Source organism: Siphateles boraxobius, unplaced genomic scaffold (assembly GCF_051911475.1).
Source record: "Siphateles boraxobius isolate OS27281-9 unplaced genomic scaffold, OSU_SipBor_1 29, whole genome shotgun sequence".
In the NCBI taxonomy this organism is placed as follows: domain Eukaryota; kingdom Metazoa; phylum Chordata; class Actinopteri; order Cypriniformes; family Leuciscidae; genus Siphateles; species Siphateles boraxobius.
The window spans coordinates 5,186,891-5,214,195 of NW_027508908.1; the positions used below are offsets into that span (position 1 = coordinate 5,186,891).

The 27,305-nt window shown below is 40.6% G+C and overlaps 1 protein-coding gene and 1 long non-coding RNA gene across 3 annotated transcripts in view; both read right to left on the reverse strand.

The window, feature by feature from the left end:
* Nucleotides 1–27,305, reverse strand: part of cfap58 (cilia and flagella associated protein 58) — a 152,949-nt gene that overhangs the window by 102,666 nt on the left and 22,978 nt on the right. For both annotated transcript variants that reach the window (XR_013207789.1, XM_077246258.1), the window contains exons 8-9: nt 13,844–13,926; nt 10,660–10,851 (exon numbers count right to left, since the gene is read on the reverse strand). Coding sequence is in view for 1 of the 2 variants with exons in the window: in XM_077246258.1 (XP_077102373.1) it covers nt 10,660–10,851; nt 13,844–13,926 (275 nt within the window). In the remaining variant the exon portion in view is untranslated. The remainder of the gene's footprint in view (nt 1–10,659; nt 10,852–13,843; nt 13,927–27,305) is intronic.
* Nucleotides 23,887–26,088, reverse strand: LOC143753991 (uncharacterized). Its single transcript, XR_013207851.1, has 3 exons — nt 26,037–26,088; nt 25,705–25,761; nt 23,887–23,938 (listed from the first exon to the last, which is right to left on the reverse strand). It is a non-coding gene; the product is annotated as an uncharacterized LOC143753991 (long non-coding RNA).

The following is a 27,305-nucleotide window of genomic DNA, read 5'->3' on the forward strand; positions in this document are numbered from 1 at the left end:
GTCTGTAAGAACAGTCATACAATCAGACAGCAACAAAGCTTATCATTTTCTCCTTAAACGAAAAAAAGAGAGATGTTCTTAAAAAAATATTTGAGAACTTTGTAAGATTTTATCAAGAATTGCACTTTCTGACAAAGTTGAATGTTGTCAATATGTTGTAACTTTTTTTCTTAAGTACCATCCAGCCCCAGTACCATCTTTACATACACGTCTACTAGTACATGAATGCATGTGTCCTCTTCTATAGAAAGAAGGATTTCAGAATATATTCCAGAATCTATGTGCTCAAATGACTCACCTCATTACATAGCTTAACTTTACAGCTCATATAAGATCCTGAAAATAATATTATTCATGCACATATCTCTCATCCTCTCATTATTTAAAGGTCCACCAATAAAATGCAAGCACATTTCTATCAGTCTTATTATTTAGGAGTACAGGACAATCACCCTTAATGGTTTTCACTAAATAACATGCCTTTAATGATGGTGGAACATTGGTAAAATGTAATGAGACAGTCTGGAGGAGGTTTGTGCTGGCCTTACAAACTGAACATCTACAGACCTGTGTTGAAATGAAAATTAAATCTGTAAGCCACTAGAGCAAGTTAACATCTGTTTTCAAAATAACTATTTTATACAATGCTGGTGTGTGAAGGAGCCAACAGATAATGGTGTAAATAAATGTTTAATATCACTATGCGTTTATGGATTGTCTCAAAAACTTCTGTGCCAAGATGGCACATTTAATGTCTGAATGGGAATGCTAACGAATAGCTTTCCTCTGGCATTATAGACCTACTTGTTTTGAACCATTTTTCTTATTTCTAAATCAGGAGAATATTTATTCTCTGTAAAGTACTACAGTGTGGAGTCAGATCTCAGGAGGCAATCTCAAAACCATCAGCTAAGAGCTTTTTCAACACACGGCCTAACTAATGCTTACGGCTGAACATTTTTTACCTGGAATTATATTATTAACTTTTTATACAAAAAAAAAAAATATGTCTGAAAGAAATCAAATGTTAGCAATGCTGAATACATGAAAGCGGTGTCTTAAATAGCCTCTGGTTCCTAGGAAACTGTGAAAGCTGTTCCAAAATAAACACCTTCTGCAGTGCAACCTTCATGCTCGCAATGTTTGCATGTAAGACAGTATAATGTGAGCTATATAGACGCTGTGCATCCAGTATGTATCCTCAGTTGGGGCTTTAAAGACAGTTAACATTCCGAAATGTAATCAATTTCACGATTTGACTTAACTAACACTATCGAACTGAATTGAGCTGAATAATTACACTACTGTCTTCTGTAGAGCTGCTTTATAGCTGAATTGAACTAATTTCATAATTGATGAACTATGCAAAATTGGCATAGTTCCTTAAGAGTGGCTTCCAGACGCTCACAAAAAAAAAAAGACAAAGAAAAGTCTAGGTGGTAGGTGGAGCAGAGGCAGAAGAGGGGGAGGGATGCTGGGCTATGTCCGTGGAGTTGAAGAGGGCCTGTAGACTGTGGCAGGACAGGCGGCCAGGGCGTATCAGGAAGTGCAGGCGGCCAGGATGGAGTTGATGTGTGTGCTGCCCACACATACAAAATAGCCGTGGCCATGATGATCAGTGCTGTATCATCCGGAGCTGACTCAGGCGCGGCGGCCATCTTGTTCGAGAACTCTGGACGGGAAAAAGCTCAGTCTCGACAGGCATGACATGGAGAAGCTCAGGCTTGACAGGTATGACGTGAAGAAGCTCAGGCTCGGCAGGCATGACGGGAAGAAGCTCAGGCTCGACGAGCATTACGTGAAGAAGCTCAGGCTCGGCGGGCAAGACGTGAAGAAGCTCAGGCTCGAGGCGGGCATGAATTGAAGAAGATCAGGCTCGACGGGCATGACGTGAAGAATCTCAGGCTCGGCGGGCATAGCATGAAGAAGATCAGGCTGGACGAGCATGACGTGAAGAAGCTCAGGCTCGACGGGCATTACGTGAAGAAGCTCAGGCTCGACGGGCATTACACGAAGAAGCTCAGGCTCGGCGGGCATGACGTGAAGAAGCTCAGGCTCGGGGCGGGTATGAAGTGAAGAAGCTCAGGCTCGGCAGGCATGACGTGAAGAAGCTCTGGATTAGGAAACACAGGAAGGTACAGAAAGGACAGGACTGCCGACCGTCAGAACTGGGCAAGCTGGTGACTGTGATGGTGGGTTGGAAACATCCTCATATACTTCCCCAACAGTAAAGGAGGACCCACTTAACAAAAGAGCATAATCTATAAATTGTTCTAAGGTTAGGTAATTTTCCCCTCTTAGCAGAATTTATTTTACAGGTTAATTTAGTCCATGGCAATAAAAGTCTTTCAGAACAGCATCCTTCCGGTTCATACTATTGGCTAAAGCACAGAAATGAGCCGTGTACTCCTTGATGGTACAAATACCTTGACGAAGGAAAAAAACCTCTTCAAGTTTCAAGTTTGTATTTATTTATAGCACATTTAAAAACAGCAAATGGGGCTGACCAACGTGCTGAACAATACACAAACCACACAAGAAAAAGAACAAGGACAAACCACACATTCATGACAGAAGCTCACAATGAATTAAAAGCTAAGAAAAGAAAAAAATAGGTTTTAAGAGAGGATTTAAAAACAGTTAAAGATTGAGCAGTTCTGATGTAAACCAAAAGGCTGTTCCACAGCCTAGGGCCAGCAATCGCAAAGGCTCTGTCCCCTCTATTCTTTAACTGTGATCTGGGGACAGACAGAAGTCTCTGATCACCAGACATCAGGTTCCGTTGTGGGATTGTGTGGGTAGAGTAGCTCAGACAAATAGCTTGGTGCCAGGTTATTTACGGATTTAAAAACAAACAACATTATCAAACTCGATTCTAAAATGCACAGGTAGCCAATGCAGATTTTAAGATAGGTGAAACATGATCAAATTTACATTTTCATTTGAGGAACTTTGCAGCAGCATTCTGTACTAATTGTAGACGAGCAATAGAGTGTTTGGGTATGCCATAGTAAAGATAGTTGCAATAATCCAACTGCGATGTAATGAGCATATGGAAAGCAATCTCTAAGCTTCTGCTAGATCTATGTGTGTGGTCAGTCGTTCTATAACATTGAGAGAAAACAAGCACACTGGAAGCGGAACCACGTGCAGGTTAGATTTATTAAAGACAAAACCAGGGAATCAGTCCTTCCAGAAAAACGGGGAGTTGTTTTGTGATTGTTGCGGGCAAAAATCCTTGATTATGCGGCCCGTTTTCTTAAAAAATGCAATGGAATATGCAGGATATTTATGAAATTGTATGCGGTGAAACTGCGGGAACTTGCAAAAATTGCGGGAACTTGCAAAAACTGCGGGAACTTGCAAAAACTCAATTTGATGAAAAAGAGAAAAAAAAAGTGATTCCCCAACACCCTGTTCTCACTAGGCTACTACCTTAATGTAAAGAGTCATTTCTTATTACTTCCTATGATAAGCAAGCATACTACATCACAGAAAGTGCTGGAATATTTCAATTCTCATCTTGTTTTATGTCAGACTTAAAAAAAACATCACACTTACAAAACATTGATGAGTTAAACAAGTTCTGTAGCTTTACAAAAGGAATATGCTACAACTTCTGTAAAAATGTAAAAAATAAAATATAAAAAAATAAGCCAACGCAACATTTTTCAACTTTCTGCTAAGATATATGTGACTTTTTTGCAAAGAAAATGCGATTATGAAATAATCCCTGCATGATTTTTATAATCTTTTATTATATATATATATAATAAAAGATAAAAGGGGGTGTGGCTAATAAGAAACACCTGGGAGACTCATCAACATTAAACCTACAAAGAACTGCAAAACATGGAGCAAGACAGGAAATAACATAAAAGTCTAGGAACACACAAGACAGGGGAACACAGGTTAGAATCATAACAGTATCTATATATATATATATATATATATATATATATATATATATATATGCACAAATTGACAGTAGGTTTGGAATGTGCAGGTGAAAATCCTGGCAATATTTTACAGTGTAGATCTTCAAAGGCATTGATGCACCTAGTATACACAGAAACAGGAACACTATTATATGGAATATATTATAGCTAGTCTTATCTGTCTGAGACAGAAAGAAAGTTAGAGGATGTGCCTGGAGCTGAATGTAAACCTGAATCTTGCTGTTCATGGTGCAGTGCACTTACCCAACATAAAACCTGAGAAAACAAATGTCAGGGCAAATGCCAGGATGCTAGAGGGTGTGTCAACACCAAAAAATATAGATTTTTCATGGACTACTGTTCAAGACAGATTTTATTTTAGCACAAAGGTATTTAACGACCACATCATAGTCTGTCATTATAATTACCACCACTTTCTGATTTGAAAAAAGAAAATAAAAGAGGTAAACAGATGGTTTTAATCATAAGAACAGGTCATTTGAAAAGATTAACTTGTTAGCAGCAGAAATCTTTTTGGTATATTAATACTGTATTCACTATTTGGTTAATCAATCATCTTAAAACACCTCTTTTTTGCATTAAATTCATTACTACAGGTACTTTTAAATGAATGACACATTAACTGAGAATAGCAGGTGACACATTAACCAAACTGTAATTTTCTTATGTTATAACTTATAATTTCTATAAAAGAGATAATAAAGCAGACTTCAGAGTTGATTTACAGGAATAGTTCACCCTCAAATAATAATGCTGTCATCAATTACTCACCCTGATGTTGTTCCAAACCTTAATTACTTTATTTCTTCCATAGAGCACAAAAGGAGTTGTTAAGCAGAATGTTCACACTGGTCTTTCCCGTTCATTGACAGCATACAGTAATTATGTTAATAATACACTCTTAGAAAAAAAAAGGTTCAGTAGGGTTATTTATAGAACCATAGGGTTCTTGACTGAATTTTAAAGAAAACTTTATTCCAAAAAATTGCCAAAATTTGCCAAATTTCTAGTGATAAAGCATGTTTACAAGCTGTTTAATTACAAAATATTAAAATAAAATGAATTAATTAAAACTAAAGCCATACAAAGATCCTGATGGGGACACCTTAATGGTTCTATATAGCTCCATAAACACTGTAAAGTTTCACGAGTGACTACCGCATTTAATTTCGGGAATGAATTCCCTAAATTACCGTTCTGTATATGTACAGAACACGACTCACTCCAGAAACTGCAATGATTGACAGCAACTTTCCCGGTCTCTTGTGAGTTTGTTATCCGTTATTTTGACCGAAGTAATATTACAGCGACAAAAGCCTCATTACTTTCTGTTCTGCAATTTTAACTAAAGTACCATCAACAGATGTGTGTTGTGTTTGAAGGCTGCTTTGCAGAGCACACACTTGAAGTGTTGCCTTGTCCACTTATTATAAGCGTTTTTTGGGCTTGTTGTTTGAGCGTGAAGAGATAGTTCATCCAAAAATGAAAATGATGCCATTACGTACCCACCCTCAAGTTTTTCCAAACCTGTATGAGTTTCTTCTTCAGTTGAACACATATGAAAGATATTTTAAAGAATGTTGGTAACCAGACAGTTGATAGTAGCCATTGACTTCCATAGTAATGTTATTTTTTCCTGCTATAATAGTCAGTGGCTATCAACAACTGTCTGGTTACCAACATTATTGAAAATACCTTCTTTTGTGTTCAACAGAAGAATAAACTCATACAGGTTTGGAACAACTTGAGGGTGAGTAAATGATGATAAAACTTTCATTTTTGGTGAACTATCCCTTTAAATCATAAAGCCATCCTGGAGTTAATAAAGTTGGCAGGTGGTGGTCGCCATACTTTGGTCTTGTTTTCAATATATATCGCATTTGGATTTTTCTCAGTTTATTATAGGCATGTTCTTGTTCACTGTATTTTTTTTCTAGAAAGATTTAGCAACACAAACAAGTCAAGGCTCGTACCTCTTTCCCTGTCCTTTTCTTCGGCACACATACATAAGAAAGAAAAATCTCTGACACTCTTTTAAATTCATAATTAACAAATACTAGTTGTTCAGTTCGGTTCCGTACACACTGCATAGAATTTTGTAATTCAGTTGTAGAATGCGGTTGTCACTCCTGTAAATTATTGAACTGTGTGTCTACAGAACAGGATTAAACACAAAAAGGTGACAACCAAATTTAGCTGTGGTGTGTGTGTGGCCTTTATGAAGCGTCTGAAAACTTTTCTATATAAAGCGTCTGAAAACTTTTCTATATAAAGTTTACAGAATTTCATTTTTGGGTGATTGTCCATTTATGAAATGAAGCTTAATGGCCATATAAGTAAAACAGGTTGAAGATTAGTCCTAATTAGACCGGTTCTCTAATTATCTTATTCATTGCACTCTTGACTCAACTTGATAGTTGCCCATTTTAAACAAGTTTGCCCATAAGTGCCTAAACGTCACTGTCTTGAACAGTGTAAAGAGCGGCACAGTTGCGATAGCAACAGTATTATAAAGTCATTAGTAAGATGACTCACACAAGCACACTGAAGTTCTACAGAATGAAGATATGCCTTCAGGGATTACAAGAGAAAAACAAGAGACTCACAACTCTCACCAACTCTTAGAAAGTAAAAGATTTTAAGAAAAAGAAATGTGGAGACATTTAGATTTTTTTTTTCACTCTTAGGCCTGAAACATACTGTATGAACGTATGAATGTAAACATTTTAAGCTGTGCAAGTTAGATTTCATGTGCCATGTTTTGAAATGGGTTCAAATTCAATTCGCATTTCAGTGCATTTATGTGTTGCATTTTTGGTACTGCCACAAGGGACACAAGCTGTTTTCTTCTATACTTGATTTTCTATTTTTCATAGTTTTAGAGACTCTTGCTGAGTAAGTTAAAGCTAGTTAAACTAGCTAAATGTTTTTGGCTATCTACCAGTTAAGTGTCACCGTCCTGCTAGCGGGACGCCTAAGGGGCAGTCATGGCCTAATGGTAGCAGAGTTGGACTGGTGACCCAAAGGTTGCTGGTTCAATTCCAGTACCGGCAGGAATATGACTGAGGTGTCCTTGAGCAAGGCACCTAACCCCCAATCGCTCCCCGGGCGCCACTCAAGGCTGCCCGCTGCTCCGGGTGTGTGTATCCACGTTTGCAGTGTGTGTGTGTACACTACTCACTACTCTGCTCCTAATGTGTGTGCACTTACTTGGATGGGTTAAATGCAGAGGTCAAATTCCAAGTATGGGTTACCATACTTGGCCATCACGTGTCACTTTCACTTTCACTTTCACTTTCACTAACTTTACTTCAATATATTACTATTAAATCCTAATTTAATCATGACAAACTATTTATCGTTGGAAAGGTCTAAGACTCCTAAATAGATATTTTAGCGCTGGTTTTTTATTACAAATTATGTAGGAACAGTAATATATGAATTTATGACAAGAGCGCGCCTCAAAAAATACACACAAATTGTCACAAAAAGTCAACGCACACACTTTTAATAATTGAAACTTTGGTTTTTAATGCTAAAAGTTCATAATAAAACATAATTTAGAATTTGTCAATAAAAAAGATGAAATAATATTTTAAAAAGTAAAGTAAAAAGTCCTCTAAAAAGTATACTATATATTATATATATATATATATTTTTTTATTATTATTATTATTATTATTATTACATCACATATTTTAGTAGTTATCATAAATTAGGTACCATTTGAAAGCTTACGAACTCAGAATTCATTCTAGGAAAACCGTTTTGAAATTGGACGTTGCGTTACCATAGAAACGGTATTTTTGTATTACGCTCCTCCCTTTTGGGCATCGTCTTTTCTAATCTTGACAAAACACATATTGTCAGAAAGGTCTGAGTCTCAAGGTTCCATTTTTAGTGACAAAAGTGATATTTGGATAGAGATGTATTAATTTGTTATGGTAGAATGCATACAATTAAATTCGATGGAATTCAATGGCACCCGGTGGCTATATTTGGTACTACGCCTAAACAAAATCTCATGGGAACTTCAATTTTTGTGATATCAACTTAAAATTTGGAACACAACTTGGTTAGATATATAGCTTTCATTTTATAGTAAAAAATATTTAGTAAAATATTTATTTTATATTAAAAAAAATATTAATAAAGTATATTTGATTTACCTGTAAATTTAAACGTCCATAACTTTTTAATATTTTAATTATGCTTTCACTTAAGTAATAATCTGCTAAATGTCTTCTTTAAAACAAGACCAAACTTAGGTCTATATTCCAAAGTATTCTTGAATTACAACCATTTAAGTTTGTTTAGTGCATTTTAATGTGCATTTGTAAAAGGGGGGGGGGGGGGGGTGACACTTAAGGGGTAATAGCACAGACATTTGAAGGTTACTCCATTCCTCCATTGAGGTGTGTTACTGCCACATTAACATTGCATGTACGCGTTTACATTCGTCAACTGTCATTCTGACTGTCATCAGACAAATGTCTAATATTCCACTCAGAGAGGAAAGTACACAGATACGTTTTTTGGGATTTCTAGGCGTTGTATTTCATGTCACATTTTTGGCAATCTCAATTTCTCTTAGCTAATGGAGTCTCATGAACATCATCGTGCAGAGAAGACCAATGGCCAACTTCAGTTAAATAATACATTAAATTTGTTTTTGTTTTTTTCTTAACTCTATTGTATACCCCCAGAACATTTGGAATATACTTGTTTCGCATGAGATCATTCTGTGATATTTTTGCGTTTTTTTTTTTAAAAAGCTTGATGCTGGTTGCTATTCACTGCCACTATATGGACAGGGAGAGTGGGACATATTTAAAAAATTATCCTTTTGTGGTCCATAAAAGAAAGGCATATGGCATTAGAACAACACCAGGGTGAGTAGATGATCACTTAAAGTCCTTCTGTAGTCAATCATTGTATCCCTCAAAACTCACCTTTTACTTGAAGAAAATCTTTCATACCTTAAAATAGCTTCAATGCAACTCTACACCCTTGTCTCATTTAGCATACGTGGTTCTAAGAATGTGAAAATTAACCACGCCCCCACTCACTCACACCAGCTCAGAGATCAACTTGTTGATGATCACACATTGACCTGATTGCAGGGTTTGAAATGAACACCTGCCAACCCACCAAATGCGAATAAAAATCAATTGTGGCGGGTAACGGTGTTAAATCACAAGCCAATTTGGCGTGTTACTTTTTATGTTTACTCACTTTGCTAGGAAAATTTGTGTAAGCCAAATCTGCGCAGATTTAGCGCAAATACTCAACTCGTGAATCATCATGATATATTAAATACAGATATTGCGCAGAATCTGCGCATATCTGGATACTTGAACACACATGTCACTAAGCAACAAATAACGACACGCTTGTTAATTTGCATTGAAGCAATAGCGAAGATTAAAAAGCATTTTATTAACAGACATTGTCATTTTCCAACATCATAAATGTTCTTTGTACTATATTGATCTGTCCACCTAAAACAAATTCTTGGTGAAAAGGATAAGGATGAAAGAGGAACAGAGGAGATGGATGCTGGATGACAGAATTTTGTTTGAAAAATAAATGAATGTTTGAAATCCAAATATTATAATATATATATATATATATATATATATATATATATATATATATATATATGTATATAAAAAGTATATTATATTATATTATATTTTATATATATATATATATATATATATATATAGTCTCTGACGTAGTCTGGTTATTTATTTATTTATTTTGGCTAGTAGAAGTTCTTAATGGCCGGTAACTTAAAAAATTAAGTGGCCAAATTGGTAGATGAGTGAAAAAGTTAATTTCCAAACCTGGTTACAAGGTAGTTTGTGATGTCAGAAACACCAGCGATTTCAAACCGAGTTTTTTAAAACTGTCTTTGGTTTACTGCAGTTTTAAGGAGAAAATACTCAGCAATGGTGTTGACTTATGAATTTGCACATGGTTCGTATAAAGCAGATTAAAAACACCCCATAGACATTTAAACAACATTAAAAGCTTGATTTTCACCACAGGGGGACTTAAATTTTCCCGATTAGGGTGAACTATCCCTTTAAAATCATTTAATTATGATAGAAATTAACTTTAAGTTGACATTCTCACTTCCTCAATGAGCAATGTCTAAAGCCGGATGCACACTGTACGATTTTGACCGCAATTTGACCTTCTTAGACCAAATTTAACCTGAATTTGAGGCACAGTCCAGCAGAGTGACTCTCCTACGACGACCGTTAAATCAACAACCAATAGGAGCGCAGAACCTGATGACACAATTAGTGCAACAACCACCACATGCTCCACACATATCATCTTGTTTATTTAGGTTTTTTGTTTGTCTTTTTTTCTTTTCTTTTCTTTTCAAGACAAGCCATGATCAAAATTAATGCTACAGATTCTTTTTGTTAGCAAGCCACAATTTTAATCCCGCATGTAAATGCAGCTCACCATCAGCGAACATGTCACGGATTGATGATGCAAAACTCTGGATAAGTCTTCTTGCATGCGTCCATATTTGACATTAATGGCCACTGAGATCCCACTGTGTGACATGGCTTACTGTGACAAGCAACAATCGCAAAGGCCTATTATAAATCTTACAGTGTGCACTCGGTTTGTGTGTTTCTGTGTGTGTGTGTGTGTGTGTGTTCAAACATGCTTTTACCTTCTTTTTGAGCTCACTGGCCTCATTTATGTAGTGATTCCTCTCCTTCTCCATATGGAAGATGATCTTTCGTTGTTTCTCGGCTTCCTCCCTGGTGTTTAAAATCTCTTGTTCTAGATACTTATTTGACTGTTCGTGTTGCTTAACATTGTTCAGTTGTTTGTCTGTTTCATTTGCCGCCTTGATCATATTCTGGGAAAATATGCAAATACAACATGCAAGAGGTTACACAAAAGATCACTTTGTAAATATACTTATCAAGAGTGACTCAAGATTTTCAGAAAATAGGCGTAATAAAACGGGCTTGAGAATAGGAGGATTTTACTCTGTAATGTATTGCTGTTCAATAGATCAAAGAAGTGATTCTCCAAGGTAAGCTGATATCAAAAGCTATGTTTGTATGCAACAGTGTGTGCATTTGTGAGACAGTGTGTCTCCTGTGCAATTAAATATGAATATCCTGTTATTTTCATATGCACAATAGCAATGTAATATTCAGCACATCAGTAAAAACATCATGCACCTTCTCTTGTTTTCTGAAATCCATCTGTGCATCATAACAGCGTGGGGAAGCTATGAGAACTATGAAACTGCAGAACTGCAGCAGAAAATAGCCATGACGACGAAAAAATAATCCTCAAAGACTCGCATAAAAGCTAACCTGGTATTAAGAGTTGTCTCAGGTGATGCGAAGCACGTCCAAAACACAGACCCGGCATCATGCTATTATCTCAATCCCTCCTCCCCCTTCTATTTTACACAGTAACAATGTTTTTGCGGTCTACTAGAATAGGTTTTCATGCTTGAATGTTAAAAAAGCACATTTTATAATTGTTTCCATACTTCTCTTTCCAGTCTGTCAGAAACACTCTGTTTAGTTTCGATCTCTATGAAGCCCCTCCTTCTGAAAAGCGCAAAGTGCTCTGATTGGTCAGCTGAATCGGTGTTTTGTGATTGGTCAATCACTTCAAATGTGTTTTAGAAATGTCACGCCCCTTACCATAACCGTGAGTTTCAACTAGGGATGCTCTGATCGATCAGCCAGAGATCGGTAATGGCCGATAATCACATTTTATGACTCGATCGGTACTCACTGAACTTGGCCAATCTCACAAACCGATCACGTCAAAACGTGAGAAGGTGCATGATGCATGGGGACTTAAATGATTGGGCAGTCATGTCATCGCCGGTGTGGAATTACAATGATGTGTCAAGAAACAATGAAAAATATGAGTTATTGGCCATGTAGCCTATGTTTCAAAGGAATCTCTTGTGGAGGAGCATTGCCCTCCAGAGAGATCGCCTTCTGAAGAGTTGCTTCGCTCGCTCAGAACGCCCGCAGTGACGTGCTGTTTAGGAAAATATGTGAAATAAGAAGGGCGGCCCGTGCACGACTAAAGTTTTTTTCTAGTTGACTAAGAGTAGTTGATTTAAGCCATTAGTCTAATCACATATTTATATTAATTTAATTACTTAAATATATATGGGAGAAAATACTAAACCATAATTAGCGTTATTGTAATATTGCCTATATTCCGCATATCAAGCGCATGCATAGAGCTTGCCACAAAGAACCGGCACAAGTAATGTTTATGCAGTGTTAATGTTTAATTTTTTTAAATAGACATTTCAAGCTTTCTATACGTTCTCAGGTCTGTGAGGCAAGTAGCTTATACGCTGAGTTTCGGTTCATTTATGAGACACGCTCCAGTTCACGCGCGGGTGCCTCCGTGTCCTATTGTATTGTCTGCTATATTCGCTTCTTATTTATTAAATCCAGGTTGATGAAACATTGATTGAAATTAAGATACATTTTTTACAAAAACGAAATTCACTGTAAAGAATGGTTTTCTACAAAACAAAACTTAATTAAGTGGTAAAAATCATGTCTGACCCACTCCAAATGTCTCCTGATATATTGGGCATCTTATGATCCTATCTTACCCATCTCATGCGGTTCCTTTTCATTATAATCAACATACGAAAAACATAACATACAAACATAACATAACAAACATAACAAACATAAAGAACAATATATTATATAAAACAAGTATGAAATGTATATTTACGTTTTTAAGTTATATTTAAACGTCAGACCACTCCGCTTTTCTCACGTGTGTGGCCTATACATATGTGCGTGCATATGGGCAATACATATTTTCGAATAATACCCAGTGATCTTCGAATATTATTTTTGCTTGAAATGCCCATCCCTTCTAATGAGTAGCATCAAACTACTCCAATTTGTTCTTTTATGAGTTTAAATTATTTATGTATTTATTTTTTGTCCTGCTCAGACTTGTGACAAGGTTTAAGTTACATCAGACTTCTCTATTTTAGGTGATTAAATGTTTACGTTGTCTTCCAAAGTTTACTATTGGACATTTTTTTTTATTTAACCTTGTGGGCTGCATCAGACTGCTCCATTTTGTTTGTATTTATCTTTATCTTATATTAAGTATATTAAGCCTTGGTATCGGGATCGGTATCGGACGATCACCATGACAAGAAATCGGCTATCGGTATCGGCTGCAAAAATCCTGATCGGAGCATCCCTAGTTTCAACACACTACTAACACAACTCAACCAGGCCTCACCAACTTTTTTTGCGTATGCCTAGGGAAGGGAATTATTTATATGAGGAATATTGCGACGTGTTCGTTTCAAGTCAAGTCAAGTCAAGTCACCTTTGTTTATATAGCGCTTTTACAATACAGATTGTTTCAAAGCAGCTTTACAGAGATAACAGGAAAGTAAAGTTGTAATAGTATTGTTAAATTCAAAATTAAATTTTAAATGTCCCCAACTAAGCAAGCCAAAAGCCAATGGCAAATGAAGGCGAAAAAAAGGCGACAGTGGCAAGGAATCCATCAGGTGACAGAATGGAGAAAAAAACCTTGGGAGAACCCAGGCTCAGTCGGGGGCCAGTCCTCCTTTGGCCAACAAACGAACAGTGTATGATTATGATTTAGGCGGCATAATAGGTCAGAAGTCAGATTTGATCAGAACTTTCACAATATTTATCCAGTTCATCTGGTTAGGGGTCGGAGTCATCACGCCGGTATGGAGATGAGTTTTTTCAAGTAAGAAAACGTGTTCCTTATCAGTGGTTTCATACGTTTTAATATAGTTGCGAGGTCATTTTGCTTCAAGTAAATTACAAACACGTGTCCACACACACCTTATTAAGAATGCCCCTCTCCCGCACCAGTTCATCTATAGCCTTCTTGTCCATATCCATCTGATTTTTTGAGGCCTCCATTTCTAAGAAAAACAGAAAAAAGACACTTATGATTATTTAATTTTTTTTGTTCTTCTTTCAAGGCCAGTGGGATATAGCGCTAATTGTTACATTTCTTTTTGAAAGGCTTTTCGCTAATAGAGTTGTTTTCAGAAGCACTTTCCACAGTCTGTGAAGGACCACCTTAAAATAATTACACAATTCAAAAAGCCCATTATACAGCTGCAGGCGAAAGGAGGTAGAAAAGAGAACTGGGACATGCAAAGACAGAAAGAAAGAGTGAGAATCAGCGAAACAGGAGAATGCAACCGTGCCATGTCTCGGCCATCAGCAAAGAGGCTTGCATGAGTGGACAATGTAGGACTGCGCTGTCATGTGAAATGGCTATTCCATGTTCTATCCTCTGATGACCCTGCCTCCCTCGCTCTTTGGACAGCCAGCTCACTGACCCCACTGTCACAGCCCATCTCATCAATCATCCAGCCAGCCCTGATTAAGATGACAACATCCATCACCGTGGAATCCCCGATTAAGATGACAACAGGGCTCTGCCTCCATCCATCAAGCGCCAAACACCCTCCATCCCAACCGTCCAATCAGAGCTTGGAGACTTTTACTAATATGAGGTATCTTTATAAATTACTAGCTTGATGACAAGTCTGATCATTTGTCAAACTGCCCAGATGGGATCAAGGACACTAAGATAAATTAAGTGTACATTTTGTTTTTGTCACTCCATGAGACTTCCACGCATACTTATGCTCCTCCATTTGGAGATGTTCTGTAATTTCACAGAATGCTGATAGGATCACAGGGGAAAAAATGCTAAATGAAAACATTTAAAAGTAACTAAACATTCTATAGCTAATGCAAAAGAGTAATTCTACTGTATTCCGGTGCAAATTTGTCTCATTTGATAAAATATGAGGATGACAGCATCGATAGATTGCATGAAATGTCCTCACCCTTAAAAAAAGAACACAACTATGTAAATGAAAAACAAAAAGACTAAGTTAAATATGGGTTCCCTATCAGGGAACTCGAGCTGCGTGACAACGCTTTGGGAACGCCCCTGCGTGAGTGCGTCATGAAGCACGTATGAAATCAGTCCAATGGCGAGACGGAACGTCATAGGCGGGTGACGTCATCGACCAGGAAACTATATAAGCACCCCAAAACACAAGTCTTCAGCAAGCGCTCTGTGTGTGAAATCATATCAGTCTGTCTCTCAAGTGTTTTTGTCTGTCCTTAGTATTGCTAGGCAGGAGTTTTTCACATATATAAAAAAAAAAAAAAACTATAAGGAGACGATATATATATATATATATATATATATATATATATATATATATAATATGGCGAGCGAACAGCAGTTCAGAAAGTGTGTTCATCCCTGCCCACGTTATATCATGGGTGGGGACACTCACGATCTGTGTGTTGTTTGTATGGGAGTGCAGCATGCCCAGTCAGCTCTCGAGGGAGCTGATTGTGTGCATTGCGAGCATTTGTCCATGAAAACGCTCCGCTCCCGCCGAGCTCTCTTCGAGAAGAGTGGTTCGGTGCGCTCTCCCCGCGGTTCGAGTCCCTCGGCTTCAATCGTGGGGATCGCAGATGGATCTATCAGCGGGGATGGAGACGGGCTCTGCCCTATCTCTGCCCTTACCTGGTAGATCCAGCGCCTCAGATCCGGGTTTGGAAGCACGCGCTGCGGTTTCTTCCGCCCGGGCTGAGGCACCATCACTTCAGCTATCGAGTTCTGAGGAACTGGACATTGAAAGTGTGGATACTGCAGAGACTGGGGACTCGTCACTTCAGTCTCCTGCTAGTGAGGAGCTTATAGAGGTGTTAACTCGTGCCCTTGAAAGATTAAGCATTGAGTGGCCAGCTGATAGACAGGAGTCTAGATCTAAGAGCAAGCTGGATGAGAGATTTTTGCCATCTCGCGCTGCACCTCTGCGCCGGTGTCTGCCATTCTTTCCTGATCTCCACACCGAGGTTTCGAGATCATGGAAAAGACCGGTTTCGTCCAGAATATTCACACAAACATCGTTATATTCTAATATTTCTGAGGCGAAAACTTATGGCTATGGGGCGATGCCTAAAGCTGAGGAAGTGTTGGCGAGCCACCTTTCTCCTGATACGGCATCGTCCTTCAAGACACCGGCGTTGCCCACCAGACCACTAAGAAACACTTTGGCTCTGGTGGGCAAAGCTTACTCGGCGGCTGGACAGGCAGCATCCTGTTTACACACTATGTCGATTCTTCAAGCCTATCAAGCTGATCTGTTGAAAGATATTAGTGAGGGGCAGGAATTGAGTGCTGATGTATTGAGAGAGTTACGTCAGGCAGCCGATCTCTCTCTCCGTGCCACCAAGGAGACGGCCAGATCAGTAGGCCGTTCTATGGCAGCCCTTTTGGCAACGGAGAGGCACTTATGGCTAAATCTTTCCAATATGAAGGAGAAAGAGAAATCCTTCCTTCTGGACGCCCCGCTGTCGACTGCTGGCCTCTTTGGTGACTCGGTAAATACGGTCATCGAGAGGTTTCAAGAAGAGAAGAAGCAGGCGGCGGCGCTCCAGAAGTTCCTCCCCCTTAGGGTGCATGTCCCCGGGGCTGCTGGGCGGAAAGAGTAGCCCCGGCCGTCGAGTAGCTCCTCGCACAGGGCGCAACAGAAAAGCAGCGTCGCGTCTCGTGCTCCTCCCCAGCAAGACTGGGCCGAGGCGCGGCGCTCTCAGTCGAGGCCTTCCAGGGGCAAAACCGATTTGAGGACGGTTATTGTCGCCAGGAAGGCTTCGTCGAAGAAGCCCTGACGCCACAAACGTCAGGGTACTGAGGGTAGTCCCCACCAAGAGAGAAAGGTGTTCGCCGCAGTACACGGCGCCCGTTCTCTCTCGTTGCCCTCAGGGGCCCGTTCTGCCAACCCCGCCTGCGTGCCGGGGCGTAGACGGTCCCAGCGAGCGCTTTCCCGAGGGACGCTCGCTCGCTCCGAGGAGCGGTGTGATGCGGTTAGACCAGTTGTTCCCTGCCGGTGCGCCGTTACAGGGCACTGTGTCTGCCACTCAAAATATTCCAGAGGTCAGTCTCGAGAGACTGGTACCCTTAGTAGAATTTTTGGCGGATTGGAACAGCCTTCCAAATATTTCTCAGTTTGTCCTGCAGACTATCGAGCACGGGTACGCGATTCAGTTCAGATCACGCCCGCCACGCTTCAGAGGGGTTATTCCCACAGTGGTGGACCCCGAGCAGGCTCTGGTTATGGAACAGGAGGTGAAAACTCTGCTGCTGAAGGGGGCTATAGAACGAGTTCTTCCTCCCAGCAGAGAGTTGGGTTATTACAGCCGATATTTCATCGTTCCGAAGAAGGATGGGGGGTTGCGTCCAATTTTAGATCTGCGTCTACTAATCGCTCAGTAGGGAAGCTCAAGTTCAAGATGCTGACTCTCAAGCAGATCGTGTCACAGATCAGGTCCGAGGACTGGTTTGTCACGATAGATCTAAAGGACGCATACTTCCACATTTCCATCCTTCCACAACACGGGGGCGAAGCGTACCAATATCGGGTTCTTCCTTTCGGCCTAGCACTGTCTCCCCGAACTTTGACGAAATGTATGGATGCAGCCCTGGCTCCGCTGCGACTCCAGGGCATCCGCATTTTAAACTATATCGACGATTGGTTGATTCTGGCTCAATCGGAGCATCAGGCGATTCGGCATCGAGATGTCGTTCTCGCCCATATAAAGAAGTTAGGGCTGAGGCTCAACGCCAAGAAGAGTGTGCTTTCTCCAGTACAGAGGACCACCTTTCTGGGCGTGGTTTGGAATTCGACAACGATGCAGGCACGTCTGTCTCCTGCTCGTATAGCTTCGATTCTCTTAACCGTCAAACAGGCAAAGCTAGGCCAGTCACTCACTGTAAAAGAGTATCAGAGAATTCTGGGTCTGATGGCAGCTGCGTCCAACGTTATACCTTGCGGCCTGCTGTACATGAGACCACTGCAGTGGTGGCTCAGGTCCAAGGGGTTCTCCCCGAGGGGAAACCCGCTCCGCAAGATCAAGGTCACGCGACGGTGTCTCCGTGCCCTCGCTATGTGGAAAGAACCTTGGTTCCTGTCCCAATTCCTGTGTTGGGGGCTCCGTGTCATCGTGTAACACTAACGACGGATGCCTCTCTCACAGGTTGGGGGGTGATCATGAGTGGTCGCTCAGCTCAGGGTCTGTGGCAGGACCATCATCTTCAATGGCATATAAATTGTCTAGAAATGCTGGCGGTGTTTCAGGCTCTGAAACACTTCCTCCCAGACCTGAGAGGTCATCATGTTCTTGTCCGGTCAGACAACACATCGGTGGTCTCTTATATAAACCATCAAGGGGGTCTGCGTTCGCGCCCGTTATACAAGCTGGCTCGCCAGATCCTTCTATGGTCCCAAGGGAAGCTACTTTCATTGAGGGCGATCTACATCCCGGGGTATTTAAATCAGGGGGCAGACATCCCTGTCGAGGCAGGGGCCGAGGCCCGGAGAATGGAGACTCCACCCCGAGGCGGTGGAGCTCCTATGGAAACATTTCGGTCATGCCGAGGTAGACCTATTTGCATCCAGAGAAACTTCACACTGCTAACTGTGGTTTTCCCTAAGTCCTCCAGCCCCTCTGGGGTTGGACGCTATGGTACAGGAGTGGCCGAGGTCACGCATGTACGCATTTCCCCCGATTGCTCTGCTCCCAGGAGTTCTGGAGAGGGTTCGCCGGGACGGGGTCAGTCTACTGTTGGTAGCCCCGTACTGGCCGGCCCGAGTTTGGTTTGCGGACCTAATATCTCTCCTCGACGGCTCTCCTCTGGAGATTCCGATCAGGAGGGACCTTCTCTCTCAGGCGAGCGGGTCGATACTTCACCCCCGCCCAGATCTATGGAGGTTGTGGGCTTGGCCTCTGAGGGGGCCCAGCTCATAGAATCTGGTCTCTCGACCGAGGTCGTGGAGACCATCCTCCAATCCAGAGCTCCGGCCACTAGGAAATTATATGCCCTGAGGTGGAAAATGTTCACCTCTTGGTGTGGAGAACACCAGTTGGACCCAGTTAACTGCCCAGTGGGTGCAGTGCTGGAATTCCTTCAGGAGCGTTTCTCCACAGGGTTATCCCACTCCACACTGAAGGTGTATGTGGCGGCCTTATCTGCTTACCACGTCCCTTTGAGTGGAGCTTCTCTCGGGAGACACCCACTTGTAACCCGTTTCCTTCGTGGCACTCTGAGGCTGAGGCCAGCAGTTCGCACGAGGGTGCCGACCTGGGACCTGCCGGTTGTTCTAGAAGGTCTCTCTCTAGCACCGTTCGAGCCCATTGAAGAAGTTTCTGAGAAATTCCTCACTCTAAAGACTGTATTTCTTCTTGCTATATCTTCATTAAAAAGAATAGGAGATATTCAAGCTCTGTCGGTTTTCTCCCTCGTGGTTGGAATTTTCACCCGGCATGGTCAAGGCTTTCCTCCTTCCTAGGCCGGGGTATGTTCCCAAGGTTCCAACTAATGTGGTCAGGCCTATTGTACTGCAGGCTTTCTGTCCTCCTCCATTTTTGACGTCGGACCAAGAGAAACTAAATCTGCTCTGCCCTGTTAGGGCTTTAGATGCGTATGTCCACAGAGCTGCCCTGTGGAGAAAGAGCGAGCAACTGTTCGTTTGCTTCGGACCCCCTAAGAAGGGATGTCCAGTATCTAAGCAGAGGTTGAGCAAGTGGGTGGTTGAGGCCATCTCTCTTGCCTACGAGTCCTCCGGTCAGCCTTCTCCTTTGGCTGTCCGGGCTCATTCAACCAGGGGTATGGCTGCCTCTAAGGCTATTTTGTCAGGAGTATCTATTCAGGATGTTTGCGATGCGGCAGGATGGTCTTCACCGCATACATTCGTTAAGTTTTATCATCTTGACTTCAGCTCCACTCCAGGGGCGCAGGTGCTTTCGTCCGAATGTGCGCTCTGACTTCACACGATGGACACTTGCTCGTATGGCGGCGTTGGTATTAGCGTTCCAAAAGCGTTGTCACGCAGCTCGAGTTCCCTGATAGGGAACGTCTCTGGTTACGTATGTAACCCTAGTTCCCTGAAGGGAACGAGACGCTGCGTGTCTTTGCCATACTCCCGGCATGCCCGTGAGCACTTACTTCAGTTTATCAGAAGCTGACGCGCTTGTGTTTTGGGGTGCTTATATAGTTTCCTGGTCGATGACGTCACCCGCCTATGACGTTCCGTCTCGCCATTGGACTGATTTCATACGTGCTTCATGACGCACTCACGCAGGGGCGTTCCCAAAGCGTTGTCACGCAGCGTCTCGTTCCCTTCAGGGAACTAGGGTTACATACGTAACCAGAGACGTTCAGTTTTAAAGATTTGTTTTTGTGTTTGTAGTGAATTATCAGCTGCCAAATGCACGAAACCAACAAAATTCAAGAGACATTGAAAAATGTTGTATTTAAATGTTCCTATTCAAACTATGCTATGGTAATAGTTTAACTATTATTTATTCAAATAATTTATGTGTTATTACTTTTAAATTATTTATATTATATAAATTATATTTATAAAAAATACCATTGCTTTTATACATTTTATTGTTAATAATTTATTGTTGGTTCTATGTAGTTCATGATATTGTTATTAAATATTATTAATTTAATTTACATTACTTTTTGTTAACTTTTCATTCTATGAATTATATCATTCTATGAATTTAGTTTTAATTATTTAATTTAGTTTTAATTGTTTTTTAATTTTAATTGAACTTTAAGAATTAAACAGCTCTTATACATACTTATCACCAGAAAAAAACTAAACCTGTGAAACATGATAGTATTATGCAATCATTTAAGACATTCCTCCTTTTAGAATCTTTTTGGAATAAAGCGTTCTTTAAAATTGAGGTTCCTTTAAGGTCTTTAAGGTTCCATATAGTACCCCATTGAACCTTTTTTTCTAAGAGTGATGATCAAAAATGCTGGTACTGTGCTGAATCACCACTTGATTCCCAATATACAATCTGAGTTCTGAATCGAAACCAGCTGTGTAGATTCACTGTGTACAGTGGTTTTACATAAACACAGTGTTTCTGGCCAGAGAACATTATAAAACAGCCAAATAACTTTAATTGAATGTTCACATTCACATACTCATGTTATAGGCATACACATTTACATATTACTATATTCAACAATTATTTTAAAAAAAGTACAAAGAATGGCACAAGGAAGGTCTTTTGTGTTGCAATTGTTCAACTCACAACCTACTCAAAGCTCTCTGGATTACAGGTCAGATGGTCAACCACTGATGCGACTGATGGAAGTGTCCATCTACATTGGCCCTCGGGTCTCTCTGATCAGTGCAGCATGTGGTCTGAAGGTAAGATACTCGTCATTTAGCCAATGCTTTGACCCAAAGTAACACATTTTTTCAGGTACAGTCCTTCTAGAGCAACAAACAAAGTGCTGTATTCAGTGGTGACGGGCTCAACCTGCAGCCTTCTGATCACCAGCCCAGATCTTTACCACTACTGTATATCTACCTCATCAGACACTTGGAGCTGAAACTAGTAGGATCCACAGCCTTTATTATAGTCTCCTGAGAAATCTATCTTCACATGCTCAGCTGGGATGGACAGCCCATGAGTATCATCAGGGTAATGGATGCTGGTGTTGGTGAGAGGTCATATAGTGTCTGGAAGAAGAACAATGTGAGCAGGTGTGGAGTGTGTGTGTGTTTGGGGGGGGATTTGGGAGCAAGAGATGAAAGACCAAAGGACTCGAGTACAATCTGTTAAAGAACAGTTTCAAAGCATACGTCATTCACCGCAGAAATTTGTCTTGGATATAAACACACAATCCTGCCTCAAAATGAATACTTTCAGTAGACAAAATATTTACGCTGGATATCTTTTAATCATAAGCACATGGATCTCTTTCACAGTGGTTCTCAAATTGTTTCACTTCTCATCCCACATTTTACACTGGACATCAAGTGGTAACCCAACAAACCCAACATAAATGTCCATAAATCACTGAAATTGAAATGGATTGAAATTTGGAAACACTGAAATGGATTAAAGGGTAACTAAACCCTAAAACAACTTTTTTTTAGTTAATGGTCTGTAAGACTGGGGCTTTATTAATGCTGTTCATTGTTTCAAGTACAAATTTTGGTATAAAGTGTTTTAATTCTACAATATATGGTGTAAAAACATCTGAGTGCTGCCCTCTTCAGGTTGAACGGTGGCTACTGCAGATGAATCTTCCTATTGGATGTTGTGGTACTGCGTGAGTAAGCAGGCCCCAGCTCACCACGCCCTTGCCTACAGAGAGACGCGGGTCTCAGGTGCGCAGGAGGATGGAAAATTGAGGAGGCTCTGGAGGGGGAAAGACATCCAGGAGCTCAAACAAAAAAAGACCTGGGTGGTGCTGATGGTGGTGAAGTCCAAGGCATAGCCTTGAGCAGAGGAAGATAGTCGCTGATCCAGGCCACAAGGAAAAGCCATGGAGATGTTGTCATTGACGCCACCATGTGGACGACCGGAGGGGACGATGACGTGGAGGGAGGAGCCCACCACGCAGCAGGTGAGCCGATGCAGCGAAGGTTCTCCGATGAGCTAGGTGGCCGCAATGTAGGCGCATTGACAATGCGCATTGTGCGCATTGATGGCATCATGGGATCATGGGATGGGATCAGGAGGGTTGAGGTCGAGCTGGAGTAACCGAGGGCGGAAGCAGAGGAGCTGGCCGAAGCTGAAGGGGTGGAGGGCTGGAGAGCAACGAACAGCCCGGCCCGCAAGTCCACTGCGCAGGCACAGAGATGCCCGAGGGAGCCGAAGTACCGAGGGAGTCCAGCGAGGCATCAAGGGAGGAAGGAGAGCAGGAGCCAGGGTGAAAGGTCGAGGAAGAGTGGAGCACTCAGGGTAGGAGGCGGAGCCACGGGCTTCCCACATCCAAGAAGAGATGGCTCCCAGCAGGCCCAAGGTGTTGACTTGCCACTGAGGTACTGATGAGAAGTAGCGATGACTGGGTGGCAGGAATAGCTGGGGACTGGAGAGGAGCTTGGAGGGTGGTACAAAATCCAACAAAAAAATTTAGCAGTCTCAGTAGCATTAGGGAGAGGTGGTGGGAGAGGGAGGCTGGGTAGGACCAGAGAGTTCAGGACATTACAGACTGATCGGCAGATAAGGGGGGCAGAAAATTAACCTCTCCAAAATTAAAGCAGTTGTCCAACATTCACTCTCAGAGGGTGCGGTATCCTTCAGCTCAAGGCACAGTTACTGTATGGAAGATCCAGAGTTAGAAAAAAAAAAGGAAAAACAAACAAATGCAAACAAGAAAAAAAAACTTCAAAAAGCACACCGCTATTCTATTCTAGGTCTGTGCCCGGTTGCATAAAGCACCTTAAGTTTTTCCCTTACGTGCGATACTTAAGGGGCGATTTCCCCTTACCTAAGAGAATAACTTAAGGGTGTTGCATATAATCTCTTAAACGGTTCTCTTAGGTAAGGGAAACATTTAAGTGTTTCACGACAGCGATCCTGGATTGACGTTATAAACGTCTGTTGTTGCCATAGATACGCAAAACACTAACACTAGCAATTACGCGTTTTCATCAAATAAAGTAGGCTAATAAAGTAGGCTATGATATCGGAATGGATAAAGAAAACAAAAAAAGAAAGCCTAATTGGACAGAGGAGAAATGCATTCTTCTTGACGAATATGATAAAAGAAAAACAATTTTGAAAAGCAAAATAAATCCCAATGTAACTGCTGCAATAAAACAGAAACAGTGGGAAGAAATAACGGAAAAAATCAACGCAAGGAATCTTGATGTGAAGAGGACGGTTCAGGAAGTCCTTAAAAAATATGAAAACATCACTGTGGTCGCAAAAAAAGAGTTGAGCGCTTATAAGACAGAAGCCAACAAAACAGGTAAGATTGAGCAAGACTACGCTTTTAAGATTGTATGCACAGCACCCTGGTGAAGAGTGCGCTTTATTGCTGTACAGTGTTAAGACCTAACGATTACAAAACTGACCAACAGGTGGAGGACCCCCACCGGCTGAGTTGTCAGACTGTACTATAATGGTACAAAACATCATTGGAGCTGCCTCACCTGTCCTGTCTGGCATCTGTGGCGGTTTAGAGAGTGAAGCTGAACCAGTGCAACAGTGTAACATAGAGTGAGGCATTAAATTATTGTCCTGCATAACATAATGATTTAACTGACATTCATTTCACATTTAGACCCTTACAGCACTCTGAAAAACAACTTCAGCACCATCAGATCGTCAGCAGAGCGCCGATACAGGCAACCGCTAAGTAATGATTTATGTTAACTATTGCTTCAGCCTATAATTAATCCAACGTAGAAGAGCTTTAATATTATTTTTAAGATTTTCTTAATTTTCCCCATTACTTGCGTATTTCAGAAGACCGCAAATATCACCTGCAGCCAAAACAAGAGAAGATGTGCTGGAACTGCAGAGAGAGGTTCTACAGCTACAAAAAGAGAAACTGCAGCTGGAGATTGAAAAGCTGAAGAAGGAGACGGAAAATAAGGAGCTCTATAATTTTATTCTAAATAACAAACTTTTACAGCTAAAGGCTGAAGGAAAAATAACAATAACTACAATTGAGTAATTTTTTGACAATTGTTTTTTCAGATTGTGTGTGTGTGTGAATGTTATAATAATAAAAACTACTACTACTACTTCTTATTAAGATGACTACTATTATTAATACAACTATATTATCAGTTAAAGAAAGCATTTACAATGGCATCTCTAGCAGCATATCCAGCCTGTTGGAAATCTTGATTTTGAATCAGATGCAGGTCTTCATAGCCCTCTTCATTCCCGTGCTCATCCTTTTCTTCGATAGCAGAATACGTCTTGGAAAGGTTGAAGAGCACAACACAGGCTACAATAATTCTGCATGCCCTTGAAGGCTCAATACGCAGTTCGCTGTGGAGAAAGTGAAACCTGCGCTTCAGCTGTCCGATGGTCCTCTCAATAATTGACCTTGTGTGGGTCAGCGCATTATTGTACCTTCCCTATTCGGGTAAAAAAAAATAAAGAAAAAATAATAAAGATTTTTACCAGTATCAACAGTGCTTTAAGATAAATACTACGAAGGTAATTTATTGCATAAAAGATTTTCTTTCAGAGTGAAAAATATTTGAGGCTTTGATTATTTTAAAACATACACAAATCAGGTAAGGTGTTACAGAATTGACAACGTGTATAGCAGCAACACAACAGAAAGTACATACCTATTTTAAATACATATTTTAATACATATATATAATTCAGTAAACTACTGCTAATATTTCTTTAATGCTCACAATTTGATTAACATTTTCCATGCAAATCTTTTAGGCACCAAATTATACCTTCATAGGAATATACGTATTAATTAATTACTTGCCTGTGCAGCATTACGGGGATTCATGAAAGGCGTCATGAGCCATGGATGGCAGGGGTAACCACTGTCCCCGAGCAGGAGACCAGTGTGCACTCCAGCTTCAAAATCACTCCCTAGTTTGCTCTCCGCCAAAATCCTGGAGTCATGTGTACTCCCGGGCCATGATGCAACAACATTTGTAATTTTGCAGAGATGGTCACACACTAATTGTACATTTATTGAATGGTAGCCTTTTCTGTTTACGTACTGGTCTTCGTGTGTTTGGGGCGCCTGTATTCTGATATGTGTGCCGTCAATAACACCACATATGCGAGGAAAACCTGCTTTCCGAAAAAAACTGGTTTGAATGACCTCCTCATGACGGGATGGAAACTTGACCGTTGCGTTTAAATGAAGGGAAAGAGCCCCCGCAACCCGGTGAACCACTCTGCTGACAGACAATTTATGCACGTGGAAAACATCTCCCACTACCGTCTGAAAACTTCCAGTTGCAAAAAAACGTAATGCTATAAGCAGTTGTAACACTGCAGGTAAAGAGTGGTTGCGATGTGTGACATGGTCATGGTCGCCGTCTAGTTTGTTAGCGATGTCAAATATTGCGCGTCGATCAAACCGGTATTCAAGCAAGAATTTTCCATCGCTAAGATGGTCCAAAGGGTTCTCCCGATCGCTAAAAATTCGTCTTTGCACATAATTATCTTCAACTGGTTCCATAAATTCAGCCATGTCGTCTTATTTTTGTCCGCGTTACTCTTAAGGTTACGATTTCCAAACCTTAAATTATACTTAGGGAAATGACCGTTAAGGGGTTTTATGCAACACTTAACGCTTTTTAAGGGATTACTTAAAGGTGCAAAACGCAAGTCTCTGAGTTTTTGCAGAACTATGCCCCTTCTGGCGACAAGCGAAACTGCAACCAGAGTTGTGCACGCTCATGGACCACACGCACACGCACGCATGGACGAGCACGAGCTGTTCATAACTAAAGGAGCATCTGCCGCACAGATCTTTGGTGTACAGCCAAAATGTCTTCAGTGGTAATAAAGTTATAAATCTGCAAGCCATTTCAAATATATGGAAGGAAAGACATTTGAGTAAATTACTCTTATGTGTGAGGGGAAAAACGGGGGTAGTAGAAAACTTTGTTTATGTTTTTACTGTATCCACCTATGATTGTATTGTTATGAAAACACGTTCATGAACAATATAATTGATTACTTCGCAAAAGCTCAAAATAATAATCATACCATACACGGTTGGTCAACAACGTTCACTCAAATGTCTCAAGGTAATAAACAATCAAATGTCACCATGACGTTTTCATAAAAGCCAAACAGGCTAATCCGCCGAAGACTTGCGGGGTTCAGCCTGTTATTGATCTGCTAAGTAGAATATTCCAATGACAATACATCCTTTTTCTGTTATAATTTACTCAAAATTTCTGTCTAATTATCGGTCATTTTTTCAGCATGTTATATCACACTCAAGAATCTTGAACTGTTTTGCTAATCACTAAACTACATGTAGCGCTGATTTATTTAGTAGATATTTTGACAGGGACAATACACACTGACAAACATTAATGTGAAATGTGTCAATACTTTATTTAGTAAATAGTTAGTCTGCTAAACAGTATGAGTAAAGTAAAAATATTTACCCCTTTACCATTGTATTTCCCTTCCTGCAATGTTCAGAATAAAACATGTATTTTATCACAATACCAAAATATTTTACGTTTTCCTCGTTTTGATAGAATACGAGCTCCCACATACCTCATATATACTACATACAAAATGTACCACATTCACGAGAACAATTGACTATTTTTACCGAAAAATACAATATAGTCAATGTAACGGCGTTCTTCCTTGTTGGTTAATGACATGAACACCTTAGCATGTTAGCAATGGACACAAGGCTAACTATACCAGTAGGCCATACACAAAAACATAGTTAGCATCTTTTATTGGATAT